General features: G+C 55.6%; 2 protein-coding genes across 6 annotated transcripts; both read left to right on the top strand.

The window, feature by feature from the left end:
- The first annotated feature begins 2,771 nt into the window (after positions 1-2,771).
- Positions 2,772-8,768, top strand: LOC104331022 (uncharacterized). The gene is made up of 3 exons (XM_075437048.1): positions 2,772-2,966; positions 3,042-3,157; positions 6,782-8,768. The coding sequence occupies exons 2-3, from the start codon at positions 3,067-3,069 to the stop codon at positions 7,966-7,968; spliced, it is 1,278 nt and encodes a 425-aa protein (XP_075293163.1). The 5' UTR covers positions 2,772-2,966; positions 3,042-3,066; the 3' UTR covers positions 7,969-8,768.
- Positions 3,069-18,303, top strand: HMOX2 (heme oxygenase 2). Of its 5 annotated transcripts, none has more exons than XM_075437050.1 (6): positions 3,069-3,157; positions 13,477-13,583; positions 15,365-15,482; positions 15,884-16,375; positions 17,343-17,463; positions 17,544-18,303. In XM_075437050.1, the coding sequence occupies exons 2-6, from the start codon at positions 13,504-13,506 to the stop codon at positions 17,660-17,662; spliced, it is 930 nt and encodes a 309-aa protein (XP_075293165.1). In that variant the 5' UTR covers positions 3,069-3,157; positions 13,477-13,503; the 3' UTR covers positions 17,663-18,303. The 5 variants fall into 5 exon arrangements, with proteins under 5 accessions (XP_075293165.1, XP_075293167.1, XP_075293169.1 ...); XM_075437052.1 differs by lacking the exon at positions 3,069-3,157 and adding an exon at positions 7,994-8,077; XM_075437054.1 differs by lacking the exon at positions 3,069-3,157 and adding an exon at positions 8,984-9,088 and having other exon boundaries at positions 17,547-18,303.
- The last annotated feature ends 259 nt before the right edge of the window (positions 18,304-18,562 follow it).

Genomic DNA, 18,562 nt, shown 5'->3' with positions numbered 1-18,562 from the left:
GGAACATATAAATATTGTTTCTATTTTTGATACAGTGTGTCCTTGGTTTTATTTGCTATATATTATATACAATAAACCATTGTAAGATACTAATTATAAACTCTTAATTAATGGCTTATGGCAGACCGGGGGGGGGTTTCTAAGCAGCAGCGCTGGGTCTAGCTGAGAGCAGTAGGGCCTGCAGTCTGCGCCTGCACTGGCTGAAACCCTGAGCAGAGAACCGGAGGAAGAGGAGCTGTCACGGGTGCCCAGCAGCAAGGAGAGGTGGAACAGGCCAGATCACCCGGCAGCGGCTGCCGAACTGGCGGGAGACGAGCTGCCGAGTTCGCCTGGGCTGAGCAGCCCGAAGGTGAGGGAGACGTGGGGAGAGGCGTTAGGGCCTGCTGGGACGATGGGCTGTGGGGAAGGCTCCGCTCTGGCCTCGGAAGGGAGGGCTGCTGGCGAGGGGGAAATGGGTGACCACCGAGGAACCTCCTCTCCTCTGTCAGGTGTCCGTGGCACGTGTAACGGTGGGGGGACCGCCGAGCAAAGCCACCTGTCGTGTCTGGGGAATTTCCAGGAATTTGGGATGATTTTCTTCCCTGACAGTTACATCACTTTTCCGCCCCACCTTCTTGTGCCAGAGCTGCCGGATGACAACTTTGTTATGTGAAAAGGACAAAGCTTGCCTGAAGTGGCGTTCTAGGAAATGCTGTTTTCCTCAGTGTACCATGCATTTCTCCCTCAAGTACACACTTCATACACGGAGAAAGCCCCAGTCCTACTTACCAGTCTTAATATGCGAAAACAAGATCCCTTCCCATCTTTTTTTGCTCTGGTTTTAGGTAAGACATATTTATGATCAAAGATTTTTGTAATCAATTCTTTATTACGTCTTAACTTTCAATGAATGCAGCATTGCAATTCAGTGGATATAAATTACAATCATTCAGATAGCATTGTGTCACAAAAAACTGTTTAGCATGTTATGAAAAACCCCTGAACTTTAGTCACTGAAATGTCTCCATCCTCTTGTCTGTCGTCCTTAAACCTTGTAACTGGGCAGTCTTTGCTTAATACAGAAAGATGATTTTAAATATCACACCTGTGCTGTCGGGGCTTGGAGGTGACTGCTTTGCAGAGGCTTGCCTCGATGCTTCCTTCTTGGTGGAGCAGACAAAATGCCTCTTGTAATTCTAAAACTTTTTCTCAGATGATGAGAAAAGGATTTAAAATCTTTTACAGCCTTGAAGACCACCCACAAGGACACACCGGACATACACTGCAATTATTCATTCGCCCGCTTCGTTAAAGCCATAAGCAAGGCATGCTTCCTGAGGCTAACGCTGGTGTTGCCGTCTGCCAGTGATAACGTGTGGCCAAACAGTTCGGTCGGTATGTATTTCTGTGTTTAATTACCTTCCTAATGCGGACTCATTTGTCTTGGAAAATACACTGTCATCATTTTTTATTTCCAACTGTGTAGTAACAGCTATCAAAAATATAACACTTCCAAGGCTGCAGAAAAAAGCACCTTTTCAACTAAGATATTAGTTGTTTTTTAAGTTAAAGAAAGGAGCAGACATGCTACTGGCATTGCACAAAGCTTCTGGCTTACCAAGATGCACCACGTGAGCTCTGAATGATCTTTGGAGAACACTGCTTCTAAATCCACCGCGATAAGCAAACGAGCGGTGGGACTGAGTAGGGATACTCCTTTGCGGCTACCACCACGTTGGTGTGTGTATTGTCATGTTTCCTGCCTGAAAAAATAGTCTCAATAGGTTTATTCCGAAAAGCTGTGCTGCAGATGTTTACGTAACAGTCTTGCAGGTGAGAAGAGAGCTGTTTTCTTACACAGGCACAGTTCTGCGTGTCTGCTTACTGCAGAAGTCACCCTGTCTTAACGGCCTTTCTGGAGTGGGTGTGATCCATCGCCCTGGTCTCTGCCAGGGCCGGGACGCACGGCAGGGCCAATTTAATGACAAAATATGAGAATGCTGTAAAGTGCAGAGCGGTGACTGCTGTGCCTTCCCCTTTTGCTGGGCCAGCAGAGCCCAGGTAGGATTTTACAGTGCCAGCGTTTAGGTACCGAAGGGATAAATCCGAGAGCAATCCTGCAGTTGTTCAAGGGGACCAGGGCTGTTAGGGAAGCACATTTCAAATGTACTTGTTTATTTTTTGGTGATGGCTCAAATCAGTCCAGCGTAACATCTCTTTCGGAGGCACCGCACAGAAGCTGCCTGTTGTTTAACGAGACACAGCGTGCCTGGGAGAGGTGACGCAGCCTTCAGCAAAGGCGGGTCCGATTTGGCTGCTGTCCCCCAGAGGAGGGTTTCAGGGGCACCTGCAGTACCCCCCTGCCCGGGTTCCCTGCCTCTCAACCTGCTGTGCTGCCCAGGCAGTCATCTGGTATGCCTGGATTACGAAGTTCTGGGTGAGACAGAGAACTAAGGAGTTAAGCTCGAGCCTAAGCTCGGTGCAACCCCAGTACCCAAGGCCCCATCTCCGCTGTGGGACCTTGGGCACTCCGGCAGCCCAACGCGGCCTCGTCTCCTGGAGGGGAGCTCCTCCAGAGCTCTGCTTTGGTGTCCTCTTGATCGTTTCTCCTCCTGGGGAAGTGCCGGCTGCGATGGCGCCTCGCCCACCCCCGACGGGGGGTCCCGGCAGCCCCCCGCGCTGGGCCTTTGCCCTTCGCCCGACGGGGATCAGCCGTCCCGCACACGCACAGCGGAAGCCCTGTCCTCCGCAGGGAGAAGCCCCCGCCGGCGGGGAGCCCCGGGCAGCGCTGGCGGCTCGCCCAGCACCGGACAGCCCAGGCGGGAGCGGCTCCCCGAGCGCGGAGACCGCCGTGAGCGAGCGCCCGTGCGGCCCGACCGCCGACATCTTCCCTCGGCCCTCAGAGGCGAAAGCGCCGCCCGCCATTGGCCGCCGCCGTCACGTGACGGCGCCCCGGGACCCGCCGCTGCCGGCCGGGCCGAGCGCAGGTACCGGGCCAGGGAGTGCCCCCCCGCCCCGCTTCTTCCCCCGTTGATTTTCTTTCTTTCTCTCTTGGGGAGCAGGGCCCCCCCAGGAGCAGCGCTGGAGATGATCTCCCCCAGCGATCGGAAGGAGGAACCGTGGCTCTCGCACCCCCGCGCCTGCCGAGGGAAGGCCGCCGTGGGCCGCGCCTGCCCAGGTGAGCGGCCCAGCGCAGTCCTCTGCGAGCCTGCCGCTGAGCCAAGCCGCCCCGGGACCCCCACAGCCCGCCGGGACACACCGGCTCCCGCTCTGCCTCTGAGAGTGGGTGGGGACCCCGCGCAGAGCCGACGGGCGGTGGCGTGTCCCCGCTGTCCGTGGCCTCAGAGGCTCCCGAGCGACGCGCCCGACGTTCCCGTCTCTCGTAGCCCTTTGTGCAGTTTCTTGCCTGTTTTCACGCATTTTATCATCCGTGACAGCTTGCAGCAAGGAGTTCCACAGGTTTGAGGGCTGCTGCCTGCTTTGGTTTGCTGTAGAGCGGCTGTCCAGCCGTTCGCTCAATGTCGCGCTTTATTTGGGACAGACGGCGCAGGGCGGATCCCCACCCACCCCGCAGGCCGCTCGTGTTTTAACCGTCCGCTGCGATACCCGCTCTCGGCTGTACCTTCTCCCCGCAGAATGGGCAGGATGAGCTCCAGTACGGCAGCTGATCTGCACCTTTGGTCGTTCCTGCCCTGCCTCTGCATCTTCTTCAGCGCTGTTTGAGCTTCTCCGAGGTGGGGATCTGCCCTCCCCCTCGCGCACAGTCAGGATGTGGGGTCACCATGGGTTTGAGCAGCAAGGCAGAATTACATTCTCTTTTATTCTCTTTTATTTTCCCTAGCAATTGCCGACATTTGATTAGCTGTTTTGTCTGCCGCAGAGCTGTAGCTTTCATCCGCCAGCTCTAACGCTAAGGTGCTATTCCTGAATGATACCAAGAACATCCTAGGCCTGTCCTGGCATAAGTGCAAGCGTAGAGGCGGTTCCCCCTCTGCAGCTCTTTACGTTTACCTGCAATGAATGTCCTCTGTCGTTCCCCTGTCACCTGCTGGGTCAGTGTCAGAAGGCTCTGCCACAGTTGATCTTTACAGTTGGCCTTTGTGGCTTTAACCATGAGTAACACAGAATCATCAGCAGATGTTTCCATCTCTCTTTTCCCTCCCTTATGGGGGTCACTTGTCCCACAGCACCTTAGTTTCTTCATCAGTTTTGGTAAAGGACAAATGTCTTTTGGGAATGCCTTTGGACTCCAGATCTCCCTTTTGCTAAAATTGGTGACATCTGTGAAGAGCTCAAAGTGTCTTGTGAAGTGAGACTTCTCCTTCCAAAGGCCATGCCAGCTCTTCCCCACTCTGCCCTCTCTGGCCATCTGTCCATTAATTCTCTTACTCTGGCTTCTGCTCGCTTGCTTGGGATGTCTGTTGAACCCCGGATCTCCCCACGAGCCCTTTATCTGGCATCACATCGGCCGCCTCCCAGTCCTCCAACAGTGAGGTACCGCAGTCGGGAGTCCGGCAGTGTCGTGAGGTGGTGTCAACAGCCCTGCTGGGTTGGACCAAAGGTCTGTGTAGCTCCGGGTCCTGTCTCGGGGATTCAGGATCCCTGGATGCCAGGGAAGGGAACAAGGCAAGCGTACAGTGACACCTCACCAGCCGTCTGCTGTCCTCCAGCAGCCTGAGGTTCGCTGATGGTGGTGACCTATTTTTCAGTTGTCACAGGTTTCTCTTCTGTGAACTCTTGAATTCAGTGCCGGAGACGATTGCTATGTCCTCCCCCTGCTCTGAGGCAGGCCAGAGCATCCGCCAAATCGCTGGCTCCTCTTGAGAGAGAGAGATCCAGGGGTACATTTAAGGTGATATTTAGGTTCTCTCCCAATATGTATGCTTACTCTGCTTACCTGGAGCTCTCCTTGTAGCTATAGCACTGGAAGTCTCGGGTGTAACAGGGGTCTTACCGTCAACCCCAATAGGCATCGGCTGAGGAAGAACCACGTTCTTCCTATCTCTCTTGCTTACTCATTTTTGCCTGTTCAGCCGTATGCTTCCAATATTTGTTCCTCAGCATTGTGAAGTCTCTCTCTAAAACATCTACAAGTGGCTCCCTCTCTCATCTTCTAAGAGAGAAGGGTCACTCTCTTACTATTCTTCTGTTTAAAATACCTCCAGTGACTCCAGTCATCCTGATTTTGATCAAACCCTTTACAGAAAACTTGTCTTGGATGCTGGTGAAGATACCAGGTAGCTCAGAAGTAACAAAATTGGTTGTAGACATTCCATAGCTGGAGCTGGAGCCATGGCTGTAGCCATTGTACTAAGAAGCTTGAAATTCCTGACCTTCCCCAGAAAGGGGGACTTGATCTCATGTCCTTTGAAGGCCTTTCATGTTCTGTGTAAAGAACCAAAATTCTGTGTAAGTACCAAAGCTCAGGTAGGTGAAGGACACCTCTTTGGGCACAACAGCAACAGAACAACTTCGCTAGCTCTATCGCCTACTCAGTAAGTCTGACAGACAGGTCAAGAGCTTCGCGCTGGCCTGCCAGAAGTGTCCTCTTCTTACCCCATCTTTGGACATCACCTTTCTTTTTTCCTCCAGGCCTGGATGGAGTAGCCGCAGACAAATGGAGGTGCCTTCATGGTGAATAGCGAATTTCTGTTCAGCTCAAGGGATGATTTTAACAAAAGCTGAATGAGAGAAGCAGTGCCATCACTACCACACCAAACTGCCACAAAAGGTGTCTCGGGAGTTGGCTGTGAAATCATATTGTGATTTTTCTTCTACTGTCTAGAAACAGGAAGGTTAAATACGCACATGTATCAGTCTGGGCTGCAGTTCTGGACTCTCCTTCCTTTATTGCCTACTTAGGGCTCAGTAGTGACTCTCCGCTTCCAAGGCACGCACTTCCTTATCACCACTCTGCCAGACCACAGGAAGTGCTTGCGGTTTGTACATCAGTCCCACGCGACTGATACGGTAACAGTTTGTTTCACAAGAGTTTTCAGACAACCAGGAGGTAGCCGTTGAATCTTTACGTAGGCGAATCTGGAGGTCTGCGTGTCTGCGGCTTTAGTCCTCAGCCTGTTCCATATTTTGGGTGTACGTATAGTCAACAGCAAGTCATCCATCACCCCCGGAAATCCATACAGAGATCATCTGGAAATCTGTTTGCCTGATTGACCTGTCTTAAACCTGGAAGTGATGCCTTTCTTCAGAGATAGGTGTTGCCATTTCTGCATCACATGCACATCCCTTGGACGTCCATTTACCCTCCCTGATGCCACGCAGGTCCTGTCTTGCCAGTTTAGCCTGTAAGCCCTCAGTAAGCGTGCAAAGAGCTGCGTTTCCCCACTGACAGCAAAGGCCGCAGTGTTGCTGGGGGGTACGTGCCTGTGAACCTGCTAGGACGCTCATCAAACCACAGCAGAGCAGTGGGCTGGAAGGAGTCGCTGCTCTGTGTAAATGCTCTAGAAATCTGTGCAAGGGCCTCGCCTTGGGCAGGCTTTCAGCTGCCCTTGGGTCTGCGCGGCACAGATTTGTACCGGTTTTGCTTCTGCAAGACTTTATGTGAATAAGAGGGCAGGGATTTGTTCATTGCCTGTGTCCCAGGAGATGTTCAGAACTGTTCAGCTAGCGTGACTTCACTGACGCGCACTACCTTTATCTGCTACGTTTATTGGATTTCAGAACCTTTTGTATTTAAAGTCAAGGTGCTGAATTTTTAGAATTTGGCCCTCTTTTCATTTTCCCCTGTCCAAAGTTCCTTCTCCTCCTGGTGACTCCTCTCTGGATTCTCATTTTATTGCAGCTGAAGATGGGATTGTGAGCAAGAAAGAGGACGGTGCCCACCAAGGCACCCCCAGGCCAGCAGAGCTTGAGGGTTTGCTCTTGGGACTCTCCAGGGAGAACAGTTCCCAAAGTCTTGTGCAGGACCCGGTCCTCCCGCGCAGGTCAGAACGGGTTCAGAGACCTCTGGGGAAGAGGCAAAGCCTCCTGACACCGCGTGGAAAATGTTTCAGGAGGCTGCCGGATATTATCCAGCAGAGAAATCCTTCTGTGGGGAGACTGATGATCTGTGGGGACTGCGGGAAGAGCTTCCGGGTGAGCTCCAACCTTGTCCAGCATCGGAGAATCCACACGGGGGAGAAACCCTTTGCCTGCGCTGAGTGTGGGGAGAGTTTCCGGCAGCGGTCGCATCTCATCCAGCACCAGAGAATCCACACAGGCGAGAGGCCCTACGAGTGCTCCGAGTGCGGAAAGAGCTTCAGCATGAGCTCGAAGCTGATCCGGCACCAGGTAACCCACACCGGGGAGAAGCCCTACAAGTGTGTTGAGTGCGGGAAGAGCTTCTCCGGGAACTCGCAGCTCGTCCAGCACCAGCGAGTGCACACCGGGGAGAAACCGTATGAGTGTGGTGACTGCGGGAAGAGCTTCAGCGTGAGCTCAGCCCTGACACGACACCAGCGGGTCCACACCGGGGAGAAACCCTACGAGTGCGCGGAGTGCGGGAAGAGCTTCAGCCAGAGCTCCGAGCTCATGAAGCACCAGCGGGTCCACACCGGGGAGAAGCCGTACGAGTGCTCTGAGTGTGGGAAGAGCTTCACCGTGAGTTCAGCCCTCATCCAGCACCGGCGGTTCCACATGGGCGAGCGGCCCTACGGCTGCACCGAGTGTGGAAAGAGCTTCACGGTGAGCTCCCACCTCATCCAGCACCGCCGCTTCCACACCGGGGAGCGCCCCTTCGAGTGCACCGAGTGCGGGAAGAGCTTCCTGTGGCGGTCAGCTCTGCTCCGGCACCACCGGGTCCACACCGGCGAGAGGCCCTACACCTGCGCTGACTGCGGGGACAGCTTTCGGCAGAGCGCCCACCTCATCCAGCACCGGCGCATCCACACTGGGGAGCGTCCCTACGCCTGTGCCGACTGTGGGAAGGGCTTCAGCGTGAGCTCTGCACTTCTCCGCCACCGGCAGATCCACAGGGGTGGGGAGCCCTAGGAGGGGTGAACGTGGGGAGCGGTTCAGTCTGATTTCCTGGGAGCATCGCTGGGGAGCAAGGCCCAGTGCCTCTCTCCCTTCGCTCCTTTGGTCACCCTGCTTGTGGAAGGTGAGAGCAAGTTCTTCTCAGGAGAGTGAGTCCTAAAAGAGAGAGGTGGAAGAAGGGGAGAGTCAGTGCAAGGAGCTGAATCGGAGATTTGAGGAAGAGCGTGTGACACAGCAGGGGAAAGAGGTGGTGTTCGAAGGGATAGCCCTTGGGGGAGGGAGAGAAGGGGAGTAGTTTGAAAAGGTTGGAATGCACTTGTTGGCATATTTTAGAGGAAGGGAAATACCTTGCCTTTTCTCTGTGGACATACTTTGGACAATTTATGGAGGGAACCAAATGGACCATCTTAGAACCTGCAATGCTCTGATTGGGTAAACAGAAGCTCTGCTGCTCCCTCCCTGCCACTACTTTGTCGAGAGCCTCTGGCCTGAGGAAGGTCCTTCAGAGCCTGTGCACACCCGAACGCCTGGTGGGCCCTGGCCCCTGGTGCTGTGTCACAGCTCTAGCCTGGCTGGCTGGGGCCTGCGGCAGCCCCCGGTCAGTCAGTCAGAGCCCGCGGTCAGTCAGTCCGTCAGTCATGGCCCGCCAGGCCGGGCGGGGCAGCCCTGCGGGCACGGAGCCGGCGGCGATGGCTGCGCCCGGCCGCGGGTCAGGCTGTCCGCCCAGGCGGGGTCCAGAGCCCCGCGGAGCCGGACCGCGCGCCGACGAGGCCTGACGAGCTCTGCAGCCGCCAAATAAAGCCGTGCCCACCGCCGCGTGCTGCCGCCATTCCTCCTTCACCGCCCGACCAGCACCGCCTGCGCCTGCGCGGCCTCACGCGCCGGCCGCCCGCGGGGCGGGGCCTCGCGCGACGCTGGAGGTCGCCGTTGGCTGACAGCGGGACCACCGGGTGGGGAGGGGCCTAGAGGCGCCGCGTGACGGCAAGGCCGCCCGTGCCAATCGGCGGCGCCGGCGCGTGCCGTCCGTGGCTCCTGATTCGCCGCTGCGGCGCCCCCACGTCGATAAATCCGAGGGCGGCCAGACCGGACTTTTGTCTCGCGCCGCGGGGTGGAGGGCGGGCGGCGACAGCGGAGGGTGAGTGCGCGCGGCGCGTATCCATGGCAACGCGGCGGGGCCGGCACTGGGCCGCGGCCCCCGGGACTCCAACCCTCACCCCGGGGCCCTGCTCCGCCTGCCCCGGCCCTCGCCGCTGCCCCTCCGCCGGTGGAGCGAGCCCTCCCAGTGCAACCGGGCCCGGTAACTCGCGGCGGGGAGGCGCTCGGCCGGGAAACCCGCGCAGGCCGCCTCAGGGCCTGGGCGCAGCGGCCTGCCCTGGCTCGGCCCCCGGCCCTGCCAGCCGTGCGTCGCGGTGCCTCGCAGGCCGGGGAAGGACACGCCTCGGCCCGCCGGTAGCTGCTGGGCCAGCGGTCGTCAGGCCTCCTGGCTTCGGCCTTCCGCTCCCGAGGGCCGCATGGCAGCGGAGGAGCTGAGCCAGGACGGCTGCCCCAGAGCCCTGTGAAGGGTGCCCCAGCCTTTCGGGATGGGAGTCCCGCACTGGTGTGGGGGGCACTTAGCTCTTCGTGACCCAGCTGAGCTCTGGGAAGAGCTCAGAGGATGAAGGCCGCCGAGGCCTCTTGCTCTCCCTGCCTTACCACTGTTGGGTGAAACAAATGCCTTATTCAAGCCTCACGGTGCCTAGCACTTGTACATACCACATACGTCAGCCGTAAGTGCCTGGCCCTGCCCAGGGTGTCCCAGGGGCAGCCGGCTGTGTGATGGCACAGGCAGGACAAGCACCAGCTCTCCCCAGAGCAAAGGCTATTTGAATATCTGTGGGTGTCTGTCATGCTGTGCCCTTCCTCCTGCCAGATCTAACCCTGACTGACCTGCCCCTTGTGCTGTTCTCCTAGCCAGTGTGAGAAGATAGATTCCTGATGTGCTGCCTGACACGAGGGCTGCTTACCGAAGGGCGGAATTGGACGAGATCTGTGAACTTGCCAGGAGTTTCCCTCCTTGGTCAGTTTGTTGAGGTGCTGGACTGCAGCTCTCAGGGATGGAAGGAACATTTGCATGGGCACTGCTAGAAGTGTCTTAGATTAGAATTGTTGCCTAGATTTAGTCTGTGTCCAGGTGAAGTCTTTAACCTGCCTGGGATCAGGTAATGTAGTAATCTATTCTGTAAGTCTCCATTTCCAGCAGTAGCCGGTGCCAAATACCTCCCCAGAGGGAGGAGGAGAGATGTGAAGCTCTCCTGATGTTCTTGCCAGGTTACCTCTGTGACAACTCTTCAGGCTGCTGGGACTGGAGTTCTGGGCTTTGTCTCCACTGCAGCGATGCTGGGGTAGGTCCAGGCACGCTCTGCCGCTTGTTAAAGCGAGGGTGTAGGCTCTGTGTGTGGGGAAGTATCTTGGAGTTGCGTGCTAGCTGAACAGCAGACGTGAACTCTGTACTGCCTGGGTGTTTGTGAATTATTGAACTTCTCCCATGGGTCCCCAAGCAAAGCCAGGACTCCCAGTCCTGCTTCCCTGCAGCAGCAGTGTCTGATTCTTCCAATAGGCATGGGGTTATTGTCTTCCCACGCTGAGGAGAACGGCTGCGCATCTTGAGTGTGAAGCTTGCTGTGGAAATGTGTGTAGGGGCAAACTAACTGCTGGCTAAATAAGATAGGGATGTTTTCTCTGGGGGTTTAGACACCGTTATTGGGAGAGAAATGTTTGGAGTGCTGAGGTGCTCTGTACCAAACCTTCTCTCCAGCCCTGCTATCCCAACTCTTGTGGCTGTTGGATTTCTCCCAAGCAGGCTGCCGTCAGGGCACCGGGGAGGTATGTGTTTACCCTGAACACCAGCCAGGGTCTCGATGAGCAGAGCTCCTCTTAGCAAATGAGACAGTGTTCCAGCCTCTGCAGCGGAGGCATGCGGCTGCTTGGACCTCCCTCTCGGTGTGTAGGACACTGCCGCTTTCAGAGGAGCAGCGTGCCCTGTGAAACCAGGGCTTTGACCAGCGACCACATCGTGGGCTTCCAGTTGTCAGTTTGTGAACCGAAGCAATGATGGGTGGTGGCAAGAGATGTAACCATTTTTACTTCCCTTCCTCCCAGTTCTCATGCGAGATCCTAGTACCAAAAGGAACAGGGGTTTGATTTGTGCTGACTTGTCTCTTGAATTCATGGCTCATCAGAGAGGTGTCTACACTAGAGACGGGACTGGGGAAAAATCTAAGCTTCTGTACTTTCCTGTACGTGTGCTGTCCTCGCCTCGGGCTGAAGGGACTGGTGTCGTCACTGCCCTGCATATAGCTACAGACACAAACCTGTCCCACAGCCTCTACAGAAAAAGCGGTGGGAGATACAAGTCTGAGAGTGCACCAAAGTCCTTGAATGACTTTTTTCTTCCTAGCCCCCTCTTGCAAAAGCAGACAGTGCTACTGGAACAATAATTCACTATTCCAATCAGTTGTGCTTCTACAATGTTAGCAACAGGTTTGGGTAAAGGCTTCTGAGACCCCCTGAGATGCCCCCTGCGTAACCTGGAGAGCAAAGCTCTGCTGTGAGTGGGTGCTGCTGAACATGGGTGTGCTGTGAGGCGGGGGTGTGGGGGCTCTGACGAGTGCGTCAGTAGACTTGTCTTGTGCCATGATGGCCTCAGGAGCCATGCCTCGTCTGTCTGGCCATTGGGAGCCTTGAACCATTGCTGCTGTTAACTGCTGGTTCCTGAGGTGTGATCTGGTGTGTTCCTTTGGGCTGGATTTAATGTCAGCCTGCAGGCCCCTCCCAAGGGTCAGGCAGTGCTGAGGTGCTCGTCATAGCTCTGCTCTCAGTCACTGCTCTGTACCCGTGCCTGTTGCAGGCCGGGCAGTGTGCAGAAACAGCACGCCCTTGCTCTGGGACGCTGGCTCGCTGGAAGTGTGAGATAAGTGGGAACCAGTTCATCTGGTTTAATTTTGGAATCTGTATTTCTCCAGCAGCCCGGGCAGGTTATTTGCCTCTTTGCTTTGGTTTCTCCTCCCCAGGGTGGGCATTTCCCCATGTCTGAAACTGTGTGATGAGTGGAGGTGGGTCCTGTTTGCTGATGTGGTGTGAACACGCTGGCTGTCTGGCGAGTGATGATACCCAAGGGCTGTGGGGTCACAGGGGAAAGCTTCACCCTGGTGGGATGTCCCCCAGATTGGGGCTGTGCTGCACCCAGGGATGGGTGCTCAGACCTGGCTCCCAGCACCCCTGGCTGAGTCCTGCCGGAGCGAGAGTGGCTGTAAGGCAGGGCTTAGAACTGTGGGGCTGAGGAACTGGAGGGCAGTTAATGTGTAACTGGTGTGCTTCGTGTGACCTGCAGCCCAGCAGCTGATGGGCTTGTTCTGGCTCTGTGCTAACAAGCTGGGTGAGCTGGTGGCTGCTCATCTGCTGTTCTCCTGGCCCTCAGATGTGGGCCGAGCAGTGAGCCCATGGATGCAGCTCGCTGAGGGAGACTGAGCCAGCGTGGGAGAGCATGAGGGATGGCTCTCATACAGTGAGTGCTTTCCGAAGAGCCAGCAAGCAGCTTAGCTCCTTGCTTATCTGGCAAGGCTGCCTGTAAGGTGGTGGTGGTGCAGCTCCACACAAAGCTGATTACAGCTCCATTTTGTAAGTGAGATGGCTAGATTTCTGGCTTAACCAGGGGCATTTGGCTGGCATAAGGAGGTGTCTTGCTCCGGCTTCTGGGTGAGTCTTGTGCATCCTGCTACATCCAAGTTTTTTTTCCTTTTGCAAAAGAGGAGGAAGAACCCAGTTACTTCTGGGATTTGAAGTAAGCCCTGTTAGGCAGGAGAGGTGTGTGTGAGTGACCAGGAGAGGCTGCTTTGACCTGTCATAGAGTACAGCCCAGGGAAGGCAGAGCAGTGAAATGTGCCCCTGCTTTGGATGTTCCTCTTCGTGTACTCCATGGCAGGGAAGGCTGTTGTTTCCCCTGTGACCTCCCTGACTTCAGAGCTTAGCTGGTCTGATTCACTGCAGCTCTCTTCCAGGGGAGGCTTTGTACCGCTGTGGAAATGAAGTGGCTTTTTCCTCCAGACTGAAGGAGAGGTGCTTTCCTTTCCAGTTACTCTGCTTGGAGTCTAATGTTGGATGAGAGGTTTGGTAGCACCCATGGAAAGCAGCTTTCTCACAATTTCAATGCAAATTGCTAATGTTGAGGTCTCTGGATGTCTTCATCCAGCAGCCGTTCTAGAGTGGGACACCTGACGCAGGCTGCTTGCTGTGTTGGAGGCCTCCTCTGAGGTTAATGTTTTGTGAACTGGGTGTTAGTGTTGAGGTTCACCTGGGGTGACTGAACTGCAAGCACTGCTCTCTTGGAAGTGCCCGGCATGCAGTGGAAACGGCCAGAGGCTGCTCCTCACCGCCCTGCGTGGTAGAGCAGCTCTGAGGCTCCTTGCTAGGCTGCTCAGCATTTCATAGCCATCCCTTTGCTAAGGCAGCTGCCCTCTAAAACCCCTCTCTGGTTTTGCCTTTCAGGTTGTTAATCTCCAGCCCTGACCAGCAATGCCATCAGCTATGGAGGGCTCAGAGGGGGGAGAAGGGGAAATCTTGCGCTATGAGGAAACAGAAGATGACAACATCAGGTGAGTCCTGTCACACAACATGGCACAGACAGAGTCTTGGGCAAGGCAGGAAACCTTCCAGGTAAAGGAGTGATCCTCTTCTGAGAAGGAGCGAGGGACTCCTATAGGTGATTAATCAAATATACATGCAGTAAAATCTGTTTAATCAAACTGTACTGGAAGGGTGGAAGGGATGGGAAGGAGCGATCTGGCTGAGGCTGACAACAAGCAGTTATTTTTTGTCTCTACTACGAAACTTGCATGTCAGGAATGCTTTGACCGTTTTGCAGTTGTGTTTGTGTCGTTCTGGCCAAGGTGAGCCAGTTTTCCATGCCTTGCTGGGCAGTCTCGTGGTAGCAGCTTCTTGTTTTGAAAGATGACTCTAGAGGTGAACTCTGCTCCAGTAAGCTGCCTCTCTCGCCTGTGCAGAATACCCGCTGGCCTAGGCCAGGATCTCTTCTTGGAGATTAGTTTAAAAAAACAATTTCATACACATGCTCTAAGAGCCAAGGTTTCAGACTTGGAAAATGTGGAGAGTGAACAGGATGCTTCCCAGAATACATAGCTAGGCTGCTTGACTTCTCTTTGACGTGACAGGCTCGGTTTCATAGAATCATAGAATGGTTTGGGTTGGAAGGAACCTTAAAGATCATCTGGTTCCAACCCCCCTGCTATGAGCAGGGGCACCTTCCACCAGACCAGGGTGCTCAGAGCTCCATCCAGCCCGGCCTTGAACACTGCCAGGGAGGGGGCAGCCACAGCTTCTCTGGGCAACCTGTGCCAGTGTTTCACCACCCTCATGGGGAAGAATTTCTTCCTAATATCTCATCTAAATCTGCCCTCTTTTAGTTTACAGCCGTTCCCCCCTGTCCTATCACTACACACCCTTGTGAAAAGCCCCAAAAGTTTCTTAAGAAGCTGATGCTGCCTGGCTCTCCTGGCACATCCAGGCCTTGTTCAGCCACTCAGTGGTCTGGAGCCTTCAAGGTCTGCCACTCTCAGAGCTAACACCAACATGCTCTCTGTAGCAAGCCAGCGATCAAAACTGTAAGGTGTGCTTTGGCATGATTTTGAGTGAATGTAGATGTTGATAACACTCTTCCAAACTCCAGGTAGGTGCAGTGGCTGTAACCTAATCATAGATTTTTTTTTTTCTTTTTTTAGAAAGACAACCTGTAGAAACCTGCAGAAACAGTGTGATTCAGGATAAATAAATTTTTTAAGGGTGTTCTTGCCCTGTTTTGCAATTTGGCTCTCACCTGCTCTTGGGCAGTTGATACCCAAGTCGGAAAAGCTAGGGTCCTGCCCACGTATGCACCTGCTCTTGCCTGAGCCTTTCTCCTTCTGCAGAGTGACTGAGGAGTATGCCACCAAGGCTCCTGTGCCCTTTAGCCTGCCCCGGTAGCTGCTCTTCACACGCTCAAGGCCTCCTTTTGTAGTGCTGTAGGGGGGCCCACATGGATGAGAAGCAAAAGTATTGGTGCAGGGATCAGAGGATCCTTGGAAATCGGTTCAGCATCCTGGGATGGAGCTGCTGGTAAGCCCCAGCCCTCCCAGGAGGGCAAGCCTGGCTGGCACATGGGCACCCGCATCTGTGGAGGAGCCTCTGGCTGCTGCCACCCTGCTGCTTCCTCCCGGCGGTGCCAGCCTGTGGGGCTGACCTGGGGATCCCACCTTGCACCTTCTCCAGACTGGGCCTGAGGTGGTAGGGAGTGGGGGGGATCCCCCCCAAACGCAGCAGGGACAAACTCAGCACTGCGTGTGGAAGTGGGGTGAACAGAGCTCTCCCTGTTTGCCTGCAGTCCCACCGACCTGTCGGAGCTGCTGAAGGAGGGGACTAAGGAGTCCCATGACCGCGCGGAGAACACTCAGTTTGTCAAAGACTTCCTGAAAGGACGGATCAAGAAGGAGCTCTTCAAGGTGAGTGCTGCTCTGCTCCGGTGGCAGAGCAGCTCTCTGATGTAGCTGGTGATGGCCGCAGGCTCTGAGGCAGAGCCCTGCAGCCCTGCGTGCAGGGGATGGGGAGGAATCCGGTTTCTCGGTGGCGTAGTCACAACTACAGGAGAGCCCTCATCCAGGACTTCTGCCTGGTGTGTCCTACAGCAGGGACCCAGGGGGTGAGAGGCATGCTGGGCTCCTGGCCAGAGCCTCTGGTCCTTCACGCAACATGTGCCTGGTATGGGCTCTCCAGGCTGGTTTTGTGTCCAGGCTGGGGGTTTCCTCCTTGCCTACCCCAGCCCCACGCAGGGGGGGAGCAGTCACAGGGTATGACGTGCTGATCCAGGGAGTGGCTTCTCACATCAGTTGTCCTCTGTCCGTAGCTGGCCACTGCAGCACTTTACTTCACGTACTCTGCTCTGGAAGAGGAAATGGATCGCAACAAGGACAACCCGGTCTTTGCTCCTCTGTATTTCCCCCTAGAGCTTCACCGGCGAGAAGCGTTGGTCAAAGACCTGAAATACTTCTACGGAGAAGACTGGAAAGAGAAGATCCAGTGTTCAGAGGCAACTCAGCACTATGTGGACAGAATCCATCATGTGGGACAGCATGAGCCAGAGCTGCTAGTGGCTCATGCTTACACACGCTACATGGGGGACCTCTCAGGTGGCCAAGTGCTGAAGAAGGTAGCCCAGAGGGCCCTGAAGTTGCCCGGTACTGAGGAAGGGGTCCAATTCTACATATTTGACAACATTTCTAATGCACAGCAGTTCAAGCAGCTCTACAGAGCGAGGATGAATGCTCTGGACTTGGAGAAGAACACCAAGGAAAGGATCGTGGAGGAGGCCAACCAAGCCTTCAGATTTAACATGCAGGTACGAAATCCCTTGAGGCCCTGCATGTGTCAGTGTTGCTGCTTTTGGGTCTCTGGACCAGCTTTTAGGCCCAGGTTAATTCAGTCAGACTGCTCACCCAGGCAGTGGTTTGGGTCTGAGACCACCAGAGCCCCTCCTTCGTGGGGGGTGGGTTCTAGTTTGGACATCTTTCCTGCCAGCTGCTGGAGATGCGGTTGGTGTCGGTAGGAATTCCTACCAACTCCAACACCGCAGCAGAGCCTTTGATTAGGGTGAAACTAAGATGACTTCACTACAGCATTCCCATGGGCTGTGTGGCTCTGAAGCAGCGGGGGCAGCAGAGCTCTCGCTCCCAGCCAGCCTCAAACAGTTTGAGCATATTGCACCACGCTGGTTACAATTCCTCTCCTGTCTCACATCTGACATGTTGCCCAATGGCCAAAAATGTCTGCAGGCTCTTGTTCCTTCCCATACGATTTGCCTTTCATAAAACCTGACTGAGCTGCCACTTGCCCCAGGGGGATGAATGTAGTCTTAGCTACTGGATGGCAGCTTTGATCTGTGCCTGTAGCAGAGCAGTGTGGATTAAGCTGACCAGAAACATGGTGGGGTGTGGTTGGCTCCTTTGTTGGGATCCTTCCGGAAACCTCTGGCGGCGGAGCTGGAGGGGCTGCCTGAGCAGGAGTAGCAATCCCCGGAGCAGCTCTGCAGCGGGGAGGGGGAGCAGAGCGTGGTGCCTCATGTGGGCTGGGAGGCGAGCAGTGGCATGATGCTGCGCCTGTCTTGCCCTGGCGTCTGGTGTGAGGCCGTGCCTTCTCAGAGCATGGCAGTGCCAGCTGTCCCTGCAGGTCTGCCCGCAGGGTGCTCCGGAGTGAGGGGCAGGAGGGAGGCCTGAGTGGCTCTTGCCTGTTCTCCGGATCGTTCTGGGGCTCGGGATGAGAGCTGCCTGGCTCTGCCCGCTTCATGTGCTCACTGTGATCCCTTGCAGGTATTTGATGAACTGGACAAGATTGGCAGGTCGCTGACAGAAGAAGCCCAAGACGGAGGCTTTCCAGCCCACGACGGAAAAGGAGACCTCTGCAAATGCCCTTACTATGCAGACAAGCTAGGTGGGTGATGAGCGATGGCAGAGCTGCCACACATGTGTGCCATGAGACTCACGGTACTAACGGTGCTTTCTGTGTCGTAGCAGGCCAGGCGGGAGCCGGCTGTCCCTATCGCGCCGCCGTGGACCTGGCGCAGCAGCCCCTGGTGCAGCTGATCGTGGCGGCCTGCGTCGCTGTGGCAGTGATGTGGTACGTCATGTGAGGGGAGAGCAGCACGCGGCTCCGGGCGGCAGCCTGCGGAGAGGCTCACCATGCCCTTTGGACCCTGCTCTTGCCCTCGGTGGTGAGTTGACTGCGGGGTGCACACAGGAATATAAACAAGAATCCTGCGGGACTCAGAGACTCTTTGCACACCAGTAATGCAAGCACTGTAATATAATGTCTTTAGCTCACTAGTGTACAGGACTGATCCCACGTGAGGATTCCAGTCCAGCGCTGCCCTCCCCAGGCTGGGGCAGCTTTTAAGGCTAGAGATGTCTTGTCCTGTACTGGCAAAGGCTTCACCTGCTTGGCTTTTCATCCCCTTCCTGGGAGCAGTCGCTGGATGGAGTTTCCTGACCTGGGCTGCAACCCAAGAATGTGTCACCAGTCTTTTTGGTGAAAAGCACTCGCTTTCCTACCCTGATGTTTCAGTCGTGCCGCAGTGGCTGTGCCGCAGGGCCCTTGGCTCGCAGGAGCATCCTGCATGTTGCAGTCTCCTGGGGACCAAGCCGCACTGGGGGTGGGGACAGGACCGTGTGCGGGCAGAGGTATGGAGGTGACAAATCTGTATTGTGCAGCGTTGGTAGTGTGGGTTGGGGTGTTTTGCTGAAGCCTTGACTGGGATAAAAAGTTGCAATGCCAGAGCTGGGAAAAGCCAAAACCACATTCCTGGGAGAATGAGTGACCTGTGCTGTGAGGTGGGGGTTGGGGTGGGGGCTGCGGGGGGCTGGGGAGGAGGAGAGGGGGGTGCGTAAAGATCCCATGCCGTGCTACTTGCTGCCAGCTTATGTGCTCCCTGAGACCCTCCTGCCCTTCCACCCCCCTCTGTCCATGCTGCCTCCTGCTCAAGGGCCACAGCCTGGGCCTGGGGCTTTCCCCAGGTGAGGGAGGGGGCTGCTCT

The sequence above is a fragment of the Opisthocomus hoazin genome, chromosome 15, assembly GCF_030867145.1.
Source record: "Opisthocomus hoazin isolate bOpiHoa1 chromosome 15, bOpiHoa1.hap1, whole genome shotgun sequence".
Classification (NCBI taxonomy): domain Eukaryota; kingdom Metazoa; phylum Chordata; class Aves; order Opisthocomiformes; family Opisthocomidae; genus Opisthocomus; species Opisthocomus hoazin.
This window is presented reverse-complemented; position numbering and strand designations above follow the sequence as displayed.